The following is a 12,917-nucleotide window of genomic DNA, read 5'->3' on the forward strand; positions in this document are numbered from 1 at the left end:
TTGTGCATCTTGGCTCACGGTTCTCTCATCACAACATCCTTCTGACAACCCTCAGGAGAAACCCTCCCCTGCCCCTCTGAGGACTTGGGGTGCAGATCTGCGTGTGCGCCCCTTCTCTTTATCACACCGTAACTATGTACAGTGTCTCGGTTATGCCTTCACCGGCCCTTCTCCTCTCTCCTCTTACCCAGACCTGCCCTTTGTGCATCTTGGCTCACGGTTCTCTCATCACAACATCCTTCTGACAACCCTCAGGAGAAACCCTCCCCTGCCCCTCTGAGGACTTGGGGTGCAGATCTGCGTGTGCGCCCCTTCTCTTTATCACACCGTAACTATGTACATCGGTGGAAGCGCCCGAGAACAGCTGTCTAGCTACAGCATCTCTGCATTCCTAGTGGTCTCCCTAGAACACGGTGGGAATGCAGTAAGAGATCCTTATTGGCAACTTGTGATCATTTCCTGTTGCTGCTGGAACAAATGATCACAGATGTCTTGACTTAAAACAACACACATTTATTATGTCATGTGTCTGGAGGCCAGACATCCAACATCCGTCGCACGGGGCCATAGAAGGGAGGTCTGCAGGGCTGCGTCCTTCCCGAGGCTCCAGGGAGAATCCGTTCCCTTGCCTGCTCCTGCCTCTAGAGGGCGCCGTCAGCCCTTGGCTTGCGGCCCCTTCCATGTGTTGCCCCAACCTCTGGCTTCTGTGGTGACATCGCCTTCTGTGACTCTTCCACTTCCCTTTCAAAGGACCTTCGTGGTTACCTCGGGCCACCCCCATAATCCAGGGCCATCGCCCCATCTCAAGACCCTTCGTTGAGTTGCATCTGCAAAGTCCCTGTTATCATAAGAGCACTCACAGGGCCCAGGGGCTGCAGCCCTGACTACGTGGGGCCACCGTCAGCCTAGGGCAACAGCGGCCATCGTGTCCATCGTGTCCGGCAGCCACGCCTCTCGGCTCCCGGCCGCCTTAATTCCGCCAGAAGAGTTGGAGGATTTCTTTCCTCTGGGACGAGGACATGGCCATCAGACTCCCCGGGGTGCACTTTTTATAGAGCTCCCACACCTTGGTCCTGAAAAGCTGACCCACAAAGACGTAGATGACCGGGTTCAGGCAGCTGTTGATGAACGCGAAGAAGTTGGCCCACTGCAGGCCCAGGTCAGTGACGTTCTCCCAGAAGCAGCCGCGGATGGCCCGCACCTGGACCAGAAACTCCAGGAAGGCGAAGAAGTGGTACGGGGCCCAGCAGACCAGGAAGGCGGCCACCAGTGTGAGGATCAGCGCCGTGGGCTTGCCCTCCCCGGGGCCCCCGCAGCGCGCGCCCCTGGCCATGACCGCCCCCCGCCCGCGCAGGGAGGCCAGGATGTGGTAGTTGAAGAAAACGATGGCGGCCAGCGTCAGGAGGACGCCCGCCACGTTCAGCTCCACCATCCTTGCAAAGTGCCAGGCCTCGTGGGGCAGCAGCAGCACGCAGGCCGACACGTTCAGTTCCGGGACAACCTTGACAGAGCGGAGCAGGAAGGTGGGGACGCTCAGGAGGCCCCCCACGGCCCAGATGAGCAGGCAGGTGACCTGGGCCAGCCGCCGCTGCCGCCGCCTCCGGCTGGTCATGGGGTGCACCAGCACACAGTAGCGGTCCCGGCTGATGGCCACCACCAGGAAGATGCTGATGAACAAATTGGCCTTGATCACGCCGTTGACCATGCGGCAGAGGGCAGCCCCGAACGGCCAGTGGAATTGGTTCCAGATGTTCTCGGCCCAGAAGGGCAGGCCCAAGACAAACACCAGGTCCGAGGCGGCCAGGTTGGCCAGGTAGATTTCGGCCGCGCTGAGACGCTGCCGGGGCAGGAGGAGGACGGACAGCACGAAGAGGTTGCCCAGCAGCCCGCAGCAGCAGACGGCGACGATGAAGGTCGGCAGCACCCTGTGCAGCAGGTCCCAGGCCTCCTGAGCATCGTCCTCGCAGGAGGTGGCGTTGGGAGGCAGGAGCTGGCTCTGGTTGGTGGGCTGGAGCGCCAGGAGGGCCCGGGATGCCATCCACAGTGACCTGCAATGAACGGCACGGAGCTGACGCGGGAGCCTCCACTACAGCTCCTGGCTGCAGCCAGCTGGCCAGGGTTTTGGAAAATAACGTTTCACTGCCACGTGGCCACACCCACGCGTTCACTTATTGTGTGACAACAGAGACTGCGTGGCCCGCGCGCTGAACACTGATCAGCCGTTCCCTTAAGAGGAAAAGCTTGCCAACTCCTGGGAGAAAGGAAAGGACCAGGGCTTTGAAACCCATGTCCAAATCCTGGCACAAGCCCTGGGTGTGGGCCACTTAGACCCACTGACTTTTCTTTTTCTTTTTGAAAACCAGAGCTCATTGTATCCTGCCTAGCACGGTTGCCTGGCATGGAGGAGGCACTCAACAGAAGTTGGTGATTAGTCTTATTAGCAACCATGTTGTTGTTATTTGCCGTCAAACAAACACTTAACGAGCTTCTACTTTGTGCCGGCACTTTGCCGGGTGCTGGGGATTCAGGGAACAGGACAGAGCGGCCCCCGGCCCGAAGGTGCTCACGGTCTAGACGCAGAGATGGAGAGGGCCAATAACGGGGTGCCTACTGAATAAACATGTCCGCGGGGGAGATGGCGAGATGGGAGTCAGAGCCTGGATACATTCAGAATTGGATAGCGGCTGTGAGAGGAGGAGACGCTGGGTCTGAGCGCCTGGCGATACAAAGCTCATCAACTGGAATGGAGCGGCCAGAGTGCGGATGGGAGGCTTTTTTGGGGGTGGGCGGGGGGAGCAATCAGGAGTTCCCTGCTGGGCATGTTAGGTTTGGGATGTGTGTCAGACATCTAGTGAGGATGCCCAGGGGGCGACTGGATACACAAGACAGGTAGGTGTTCAGAGGCCAGGCCTGAGGTAACAGGACACAATTGGGAGCTGTAATCTCATAGGTGGTATTTAAAGCCACAGGACTGGATGGCTTAACACAGATTTAAAGACTGGCTCAGCCAGCGTAGCTCAATGGTTGAGCGATGACCTATGAACCAGGAGGTCACGGTTCAATTCCCCAGTCAGGGCACATGCCCGGTTTGTGGTATCGATCCCCAGTGTGGGGCATGCAGGAGGCAGCCAATGGATGTCTCTCTCTCATCGATATTTCTATCTCTGTCTCCCTCTCCCTTCCTTTCTCTCTAAAATCAATAAAAACATATTAAAAAAAATAGTTGGTCAACTGCAACTGTCATCCAATGCTTTCATCCAGCTCATGGAATCAAAACAAAATTTCAGAAGCTCATTCTGGAGAAAACTTGGGGGCTGCTAGTCTAAGGCCAGTTAGCACTGTTCACACTGGAGGTAAAGGGGCCATCTTCTGTGATGCTCGCACACACGCACGCTTGGGTGGGCACAGGGTCACAGGAACACTGCTGTTCTCGCTAACACAAGAGAGCGATGAAACACATGGACCCAGAGCAGGCCATGGCGCGCACACTAGCTGTCCCTGCATACCAGTGTGTTTTGATATGGTACCCCTGTAAGGGGGGTGGGAGGGGACAACATTTACACCATTTTAAAGCATAGCATTCGGACTGCAGACTTTCTGTGAAGTCGATGGTGGATTTGAAGAGAAACACAACACGCCTTTTCTTTCCCGCTGCCCATCCTCAGTGTGAGGAGACGTGGAGGTGAAGAGCCCTACCATGTTATTAGACTGGTTGTTCCAGCTGATCTCTAAGTGGCTGCATTTCATTCTAAATCGACTGGAAATCTCTAATCGAGGCACTCAACAAACGCAGTGCCAGAGCACCCGCTCTTAGGGCTTTCAGCAGATGGCCGTTCTTGGAAACAATGCTTTTAGGTAGAAAATAATTAAAATTGTGTTTTGCTGAAAGAGCAGGGAGAAACTGATCAAATTAAGTGATAAGAGCCCAAATGACATGCAAGATTTAATTTTAAAATCCCGTAATCAAATTCTGTAACGAGCTTTGGGATATCTCCACTTGTAGGGCAGAGTTTTTGCAATGGGATAAGTTCGGATGCTACACAGAAAAGAGATGAAATTGAGAAAGTCTGTGATTTGTGGCATCCAAATTCGACAAAGAATTCAAAATGATAAATCGTATTTGAAGAGTTTCCTGTGGTAAATCTATTTGTTGAAGAAAGGAACTCTGAACTAAGGCATACAGGCAGCTCCCAGTGACCACATCTGGGCTGAAATCTATATATATACAAGCCCAGAGACCATACAGCGGAACAACCAGAATGACCGGTCAACCAGTCACCATGACATGCACTGACCACCAGGGGCAGACGCTCAACACAGGAGCTGACCTCTGGTAGTCAGTGCGCTCCCACAGCAGGAGCAGCCGCTTGGCTGACCGGGATGAGCAGCACTCCCACAGCGGACCGATCACTGCAGGCCCCCCACCAGTGCATGAATCCGTGCACCAGGCTTCTAGTCTATACTAATAAAAGCCTAGGTGGTCCTCACACCCTTGTGTGACACCCTCACATCATCACAAGATGGCCACCCTCACATTGTCACAAGATGGCCAGCAGGGGAGGGCATTTGGGGGCCATCAGGCCAGCAGGGGAGGGCATTTTTGGGGGGCCAGGCCTGCAGGGGAGGCCAGTTGGGGCAACCAGGCCAGCATTGGAGAGGGTGCAGGCTGGGCTGAGGGACATCCCCCCCACCCGAGTGCACTAATTCTGTGCACCGGGCCTCTAGTATTTACATAATTCCACACAAAGCCCTGGGCCTGAGCATCTCTGCTCAGAATTTGCTCAGAGCTTACCAGGCCCCTTGGCACCTGCAGAGAGAACACTTTCTTAACTAAATATATTCTGGTCCAAGAAGAGCATCCATGGAAGGCATTAATTTAAATGTGTTAACCTTGAAAATTGAAGAAGACCTCAGCAATTATATGGAACAACTGAAAATATAAAATCATGTAGAAAGAAAAAGCAACCCATGAAAATGGCAGGGACACACCAGCGTCAGTGCAGACCTCAGACACGGCTATGGGCCATGGCTATGGACCAAGAACAATCATTTTGCTTTTGTCACTTTTCATTGTTCAGTTAATTAACGTAAAGAGGGGGGGTTTATTTTGCTTTAATATATGTGGATGCATATACTTTTAGAGGCATAATATTTTTTTAAAAAAATTGTAGACTAAAACTACTTTAATAAATCTATTAATATAACTTAACCCCTTCCCCGGCAGAAACGTGTATACTCGTTTTCACAAAATGTTCTTTTTCAGTCGTCGACGAGTATACTAAGAAAATATGGTAAAAAAATATGGTTTATAGGAAGACGAGTTACAAACTGTTTTCATAACCAGCATCAAAAATACTATATAGAACCAAAATAAAAAAATTAGTCTGAAAAAGAAACGTTTTTAACAAAAAAATTGTTGGGGAAGGGGTTAATCAATTTGTTGGGGTGTGTATATATGTATATATACAGTTAAATACATAATATTTTTGAAAATAGTTTTTGACTTGAACTACTTTACAACTCCATCAATATGATACAGCCCACTTGTTTTAAGACACTCAGTTTTTGGTCATTGGTGACGGCAGCCACAGGAGACAAATACACCCAGCACACCTATGCCCTCAGATGCCTGGGGCACCCGGCAGCCCCCCGTGCTGCACACAGGGGTGTGAGCTGCTCCCACAGACTGCCATGGGGCTCTCGTGTTCCTTCCAGGCCCTCCTCTGCCCGGGGTGGGGAAGTTCTCTCCTGGCCCATCTCCTCCCCAGGTGAGCCCCGGGGCCCAGACCTGACCCCTGACACACCTGGGTGGATGTGCTGAGGCTCGGGGACTGTGCTGGGCTCTAGGTAACTGATCCTGACGCTGTTGTACAGGTGAGCACACTGAGGCGAGGGAAGTGAAATGACCTGCCCAAGTCCACATGGCAAGATGAGCCAGGGCCTCTGTACACAGCTTTTTCCCGGAGCCTCAGGGTCCAGGCCCTTTTTACACCTCACGCTGTGACTATAAAGAGACCGGGCCTGGAGCCAGGGAACCTGGGAACCCACCTCTGTGAGTCTGAGCAGGTCGAGGAACTTTCCTGGGTCTCAGTTTCCTCGCCTGGAAAGTGGGAATAAGGGTGCGTGTTGCAGAGTCGCCGTGAGGCTTGACTGAGATCACGCACTAAGGCCCCTGGGGGCTGTGAAGCGTCACAGCAGTAATGGCAGCAGCTGCAGCCGGAGTAACAGTGAGGACACAGCGCCTGGTCCCTCCGAGCACAGCAGCCTCTGCTCCCCACAGGCAGGTGGCCGGTGCTGTCGCCGGAGGCTGGAAGGTTCCACGAGACCCTCTGCGGCTCCTCCTGACACTGGAGCAGGTGGGGATGCCCTGGGACTCCAAGGCCCTGAATTCCAGGAGCAGGGATCCCGGAGGGCCTGGGGCTCGGGACTCTCCCTTGTCGGCAGCCTTGGCGCCTCACCGCCAGGAGTGTAAGAAGGACCCGCAGAAAGGGGGTGAGTCATGAAGGAGGCCGAGAGCCCCGGGATGTGTCTCCTTAGCTCCTCTCCCTTTCCTTCTCCAGGGATCCTTGGCCATGCGGGAGGGGATCCACCTCCCCTCTGAAGTGGGGGTGCCTGGGCAGGAAAGGATGGCTCTTGATGGACAGCGAGGGACCTGGCTCCCGTGTCCTCCTCGGAGACCCCAAGGTCAGTGAAAGGCAGAAGCTGCCCAGGCACCAGGGGACCCCAGGATGAGCTGGGGTGTGGGCCTGAAGGGGCGGCAGAGTGATGGCCCCCAAAGAGGCCTACACCCCAGTCCCTGGCACCTGTAGGGACGCTGTTACCTTACGTGGCCACAGGGACTTTGCAGATGGTTACGTTCAGGGCCTAGGGCCTGCTTAGCAGGGCTTATTGCTAACGGTGTTGATCTTACCAGCCGCTGCCTGCGTTTACACAAAGTTGGCCAGAGAGGAGAGAATTCCTTCCCTGGCTCTTAGTTCCAGCTCTGATATTCGTCTGGCACATAGTAGGTGTTCGGTAAACGGCAGCTATTGCTCTCATTAGTAACATTTGCTCCCATTTGAAAACCGCAAAGGTGAGTGTATTCAAGACACCATGTGTACTTTCTAGAGCAGCGGTTCTCAACCTTCTGGCCCTTTAAATACAGTTCCTCATGTTGTGGTGACCCGACCATAAAATTACTTTCGTTGCTACTTCACAACTGTAATGTTGCTGCTGTTATGAATCGCAATGTAAGTATCTGATATATAGGATGGTCTTAGGCGCCCCCTGTGAAAGGGTCATTCAACCACCAAAGGGGTTGCGACCCACAGGTTGAGAACCGCTGTTGGAACTCCGTGGATTCTGCGCATTTCTGACATGGGCACATGGCACTCTGGGATTTTCTTCAACAATCGCGTGCTCTTTGTGTGAATGGCCGAGTCACAGTGAGGGGATGATAGGGCACTAGGTATGTTAAAGGATGGCCACCCGCCCCCTAATAACATGCCCTTTTCAAACCACAAACAACCCAGCCAGTGTGGCCCTTATGAAATCTTGTAAGTGACCCTGAGGGACCAGGACTTGCAGGCGGGAAGGGGCCAGCGTCCACGCGGGGCTCCAAGGGCCGTGGGCAGGCCCCTCGACGACCTGGGCAGAGAGCGGCCAGCACCTCCTGGCGCTCCCCCTCCTCCTCCCCATCCTCTGGCAAAGCAGCTAAAACCCATGATAGGCCTGGAATACAAGCCTCTCACATTGACTTAGATTTACATGGTTTTAAAAATATATATACACGCTTACAGAAAGCCGAAAATCTTGCCAATATTTAGCTGTAGAAGGACGACTTTTTTCTCTCTCTAAGAGATATGGGTCTCCTCCTACATGTCACTCTCGTAGGGAAAAGAAAGCGGGGCGTTTACTTACTCAGGAAGGGAGCCGGAGCGCGACTTCGGCTGGGTTTTCCGACGGGACGGCGACAGCTGCCTCCAGAGGTGTTGTCTGTTCTGGGAAGGCTGAGAAACGGGGTGGCCTGACTTATATAACCTCTGCTCCATCGATGACGTCATTGGAGGGGCTGCCGAAAAAGTGTTTCAGACGGGGAAAGCGAGCTGTGGTTTTGAAAGAAAAATAGCTTTGCACTTCGGAGCTGGCGAGAGATGATTCACCTTCCTCTCTCTCCTCACCTCCGGCCCCCGGCCGCCGCCACCCTGCCCACGAAGGGCGCACTGGCCAACTGCCCTCAGCTGGCGCAGGGGGTGGAGTCCGCGATATCGTAACCATTGTGCCTGGTGCCAAACTCTTAGGGCGACCGCTCGGGAAGGCACACGCATGGCTAAGCACTATATTCGCCTGGAATATTGGATGTCAACTGTGACTGAAACACAAATTAAAAACACTTTTAGCTCTGTCTAACCGCTTTGGCTCAGTGGATAGAGCGCCGGCCTGTGGACTGAAAGATTCCAGGTTTGATTCCAGGCAAGGGCATGTACCTTGGTTGCAGGCACATACCCAGTAGGAGGTGTGCAGGAGGCAGCTGATCGATGCTTCTCTCTCACTGATGTTTCTAACTCTCTATCCCTCTCCCTTCCTCTCTGTAAAAGATCAATAGAATCTATTAAAAAGAACCCCACACTTTTAAAAACGCAAGGACACCATGCTCCCGAAACACAAACCACCCCACACACTGGCGTCCCTGATGCCCAAGAGCCTCAGGCACCCGTGGACGCTGAGTGCCGGCTCCGAGGGCCGGGGTTCTGCAGCGGCTTCGGTGGGCGCTGCTGGAAAGTCCCCGCTGGGATTTGGGTCTTGTGGGATCCAGGGCCAGGAATCTGTCAGTGCGGACCCCATTAAACAAACAGCGAGCCAGGAACGGGCTGACTCATGCCGGATTGAGCAAGATTAGATGTGCTTCCCCTGAGCCTCCTGGCAGCTGTGAGGGCTGCTCCCTGGCGAGGCCGCATCCATCCTTCAAGTTGAGCTACTCAAGGCCTCGTGTCCGGGGCAGTAAGACATTTCTGGCTGTTTTTGAGGGCCAAGCCTTGAGATCCTTTAACTGTACCCCTTCTCTTTTGGCTCCTAAAGAGTAAGACGTTTCATCTGGCCGGTGTGGCTCAGTGGTTGAGCGTCGATCCATGAAGCAGGAGGTCACGGTTCCATTCCTGGTCAGGGCACATACCCAGTTTGTGGGCTTGATCCCCAGTGGGGGGCGTGCAGGCGGCAGCCAATCAATTATTCTCTCCTTCCCTTCCTCTCTGAAGTCAATAAAATCTACACGAATAAAAGAGAAACATGCAAATTGGTGTCACTCTGCTACACCCACCAGCCAATCAGATGAGTATGCAAATTAACCCAACAAAGATGGCGGTTAATTTGCATACACAGGCGTGGAGCAAAGACTGAAGGCTCAGGCTGGAGTGAAGACTGAAGACTGAAGACTGAAGCCTCGCTGTGACCTCAGCAAAGCAGCCAAGCCTCAAGAACCAAAGGCCTGGGTCCCGGGTGCCAGAGGGAAACTGGTGCCAGCAGCCAGAAGAAGGAAGGCCTATTGTGCGAATCTTTGTGCAACAGGCTTCTAGTATATATATAAAACTAGAGGCCCGGTGCACAAAATTTGTGGAGTGGGTGGGGGGTCCCTTCAGGCCAGCCTGCACCCTCTCCAATCCAGGACCCCTTGGGGGATGTGTGACTGCTGATTTATGCCCGATCCTGGGGATTGGGCTTACACCAGCAGTTAGACATCCCTCTCACAATCTGGGATCGCTAGCTCCTAACTGCTCACTTGCCTGCCTGCCTGATCACCCCTAACTCCCCCCCCCCGCCCCACTGGCTTGGTTGTCCCAAACTACCCCCCCACACCATTCACGCTGCCCTGGTCATCACCAACTGCACCCCCCTGCTGGCCTGGTCCCCGCCCTAACTGTCTGGAAGGAAGTTGGACGTCAGGAAGATGTCCGGTTGACCTGGTCTAATTAGGATATTACCCTTTTATTAGTATAGATAAGCTCACTTTGAAAAAAACAAAGAGTAAGACATTTCAAGCTTCCTCCCTCATGCAGAAGGCATCCACACCAGGGCTTCTGGAGAGGTGATGCCCCCAAATCTCAGGTCCCCACCCCCCACCCAAACACCTGGTCCTGACTCCCGGACCCTCGATTTGCACTGTTGGTGTCACTGTGAACCAACATGCCTGGAGCAGAAAAAGTCGCCTTTGTCCCAGAATCTGGCCTTCTCGTGGGGTTTCCCTTTTCTGACACCCCCCTGGGGGCAGATTATACTTTTGGATTTTCTAGCCGTTTTCTCCTGTTTCTGGACATTGGGGGCGGGGTGGGGGGTGGGCGGGACTTCAAGGATCTGCAGCTCATGTGATTGATTTAGGAAGGAAACTGGGACCGATCTTTGCAGAATCAGGAGCGACCTGGGACTTCTGTGGTCACACAGATATTCGGCGAGTGCCAGCCGTCCTTTTGGGGCTGATTTTAAGCAGAGAAAGTTCCTGAACCCCGGGATTTTCTAGTCAGCACTGCGGGCTGGGGTCCTGCCAGCCAGCCCCCCGCCTCCTGCAGAAGGCGGTTGGCTTTTCCGCCTTCGATGTGAGTTTACACTGGACAGGATGGGGAGGTGCCGCTCTCAGGCCGTGTCTCCTCCCAGGCACATACGCCCCGGTGGAGACCAGGAGACCGGCTGCTGCTGGACAGGGTGGCTGCCAGGAGGGCTGGGGTGCAGGGCTGGGCTGGGCTGTGCTCCCCGGGAGGCCAGCCTATGAGCGAGGCAGGCGTGTGGGCGGGGCTGTCAGTGCCGGAGTGCCCCTGGCCAGTGAGGCTGAGTAAGCCGGTCTTGGGGAAATGACTGTGTGGCAGCCTTGCCAAGGCCGTGGGGGCCCCACCCGTGGGAGGAATGGAAAGTAACGTCGGTGAGTAAGGGCACGGATGCTCCCACTGTTGCTCACGGGGATGCGAAATGGGAAACAGACCTTGTTGGGGGCGGGCGGGGGAGCTGGAACCTGAATTCTGGGGACTGAGGGGCAACAGCTCCCTGTCGTGAGGGACAGCAGTGACTGAAGTCCCCTGGGCGCTGGGGACTTGGGGGAAAGCGTGTGAGGAGACACATCAGCTCAGAGGTGGTTATGAGGCAGGAAGGGGCCTGGGGGAGGGGGACCCAGGGGTGCTGTCCAGAAAGGAGGGCGCCGGGCCAGCTGGGTGGGGCAGGCCAGCTGCCCTGGGACTGTTAATAATGCGAAGGCGTGGGGCTCACGCAGCCTGGGTCTCCCAGGCACGGCTGCTCAGACTGTGCCTGCCTCAGACTGTGCTCGATGTACGTTCAAGGGAAGCTGAGCTGGAGTTTGAAGAACTTGGGGACACACGGGTCGCAGTCCCCATGGTGACATGCAGGGTCCAGGGGGCCATTTCACTGCAGGATTAAGGCTTCACTCTCCTTTCGGCCCAGCTGGGGCCCTCTCACCTGTCTGGCCTTCCTTCCTCTCTTAGGTTCTTAATCTAGACGCTCACATACAAGTGGGTCTGCCCAGAGCTCCAGCCCCCTGTCCCTGCTTTCTTTATCTTTACCTGAGGATATTTTTCCACTGATTTTCAGAGAGAGTGGAAGAGAGAGGGAAAGACGAATGACGGAGAGAAACATCGATGTGAGAGAAACACATCAATTGTTTGCCTCCTGCACGAGGCCCGACCAGGGCCAGGGTCGGGGAGGAGTCTGCAACCAAGGTATGTGCCCTTGACCAGAATTGAACCCAGGACCCTTCGATCCATAGGCCGATGCTCTATCCACTGAGCCAAACTGGCCAGGGCCCCATCCTTGATTTGTGACTTCCCCTCAGTCTGTCCTTGTGCTGGATTAATATTCCAGAAGCCCCTGGGATTTGCCACTTCACAGGACAATGGCAAATTCCCAGACTCCTCCACAGCCCTGTGTGACCCCCAGAGCCAGTATCCTCTGCTCCGGCCAAGAGGGTGGCTCCCTGACTCCCAAGGCATCTGCACCCGCCCTCCTGAGAGCGTTGGCTAGAAACAACCTGCCCGCTCGTCTCCCCACCGAATGCCCACCCCACACGCCCGTCCCGCATGCCGTGCCGCTCTGCTCCTCGGAGCTCAGGTCCCTGGCATCCCTCTATTCTGCGAACACGGAGGGAGCACCTGCGTGGGCCAGGGGAGGGCTGGGTGCCAGGGACACAGGGTTGAAGGCTCAGAGTCGCCCGGGGAGGCACACGCTCTGGTGCCCAGGCAGGGGAGCCAGCACACATTTGCATCCGAGTATGCAAAGGTCACCGTGGAAGAGGAGGCACGGAGGGGCGGGCAAGGCTGGGCGAGAGTGAGGTGCCAAGACGCAAGGGGATAAGCATAAACTCCTAAGGAAGCTTTCACTGAGCCCAACCCCTGCCATCTGCAGGGGACAGTGGCGACCCAAGTGTGACCTGGGCGTGCAGGCGGCGGCGGGCTCTGCCCTGTGGCATCGCGGCCGTTCACTGCAGATGGGCTCTGGGTGTCTTCTCGGCTGGCCTGGGCTTCCAAGGGCCAGGAGGGTGTCCGTCTCTGTCCCCACGGGGGCCATGCTTTGGAAGCTGAGGGCTTTTTCACCGGGCAGTGGCCTCACCAGACCCTCCTCTTAGGAATGTGATGCACTAACAGAGCTTGGGGCCAGGGCAGGGGGGTCAGTTCCAGCCGCAAGCCAGGCCTTCTTGTGAGGCAGGCATGGAGAGAGGGAGCCGGCCCGTCTGTAAGACACAGAAGAGCCTGACGGTGTGGCTCAGGGGCTGAGCGTCTCCCTCTGATCCAGGAGAACACAGTTCAATTCCTGGTCAGGGCACGTGCCCCGGCTGTGGACTTGATCCCCTATGGGGAGCGTGCAGGAGGCAGCCAATCAATGATTCTCTATCATCACTGATGTTTCTATCCCTCTCCCTCTCCCTTCCTCTCTGAAATCAACTCTAT

The 12,917-nt window shown here is 55.1% G+C and overlaps 1 protein-coding gene across 1 annotated transcript; it reads right to left on the reverse strand.

The window, feature by feature from the left end:
- Positions 1-496: 496 nt before the first annotated feature.
- Positions 497-8,228, reverse strand: BDKRB1 (bradykinin receptor B1). Its single transcript, XM_006762713.2, has 2 exons — positions 7,900-8,228; positions 497-2,048 (listed from the first exon to the last, which is right to left on the reverse strand). Exons 1-2 carry the CDS (start codon positions 8,040-8,042, stop codon positions 971-973), a joined length of 1,221 nt encoding a protein of 406 aa, XP_006762776.1. The 5' UTR covers positions 8,043-8,228; the 3' UTR covers positions 497-970.
- Between the last annotated feature and the right edge of the window lie 4,689 nt (positions 8,229-12,917).

This window comes from Myotis davidii, unplaced genomic scaffold, assembly GCF_000327345.1.
Source record: "Myotis davidii unplaced genomic scaffold, ASM32734v1 scaffold19, whole genome shotgun sequence".
Lineage (NCBI taxonomy): Eukaryota > Metazoa > Chordata > Mammalia > Chiroptera > Vespertilionidae > Myotis > Myotis davidii.

What these genes read in the sequence shown, in the direction of transcription:
- BDKRB1 (XM_006762713.2), bottom strand. Translation starts at nt 8,042, where the DNA reads ATGACGTCATCGATGGAGCAGAGGTTATATAAGTCAGGCCACCCCGTT. An exon ending in CGCTCCGGCTCCCTTCCTGA is followed by an intron (nt 2,049 to 7,899) that starts GTAAGTAAACGC and finishes CGTTCATTGCAG; the next exon opens with GTCACTGTGGATGGCATCCC.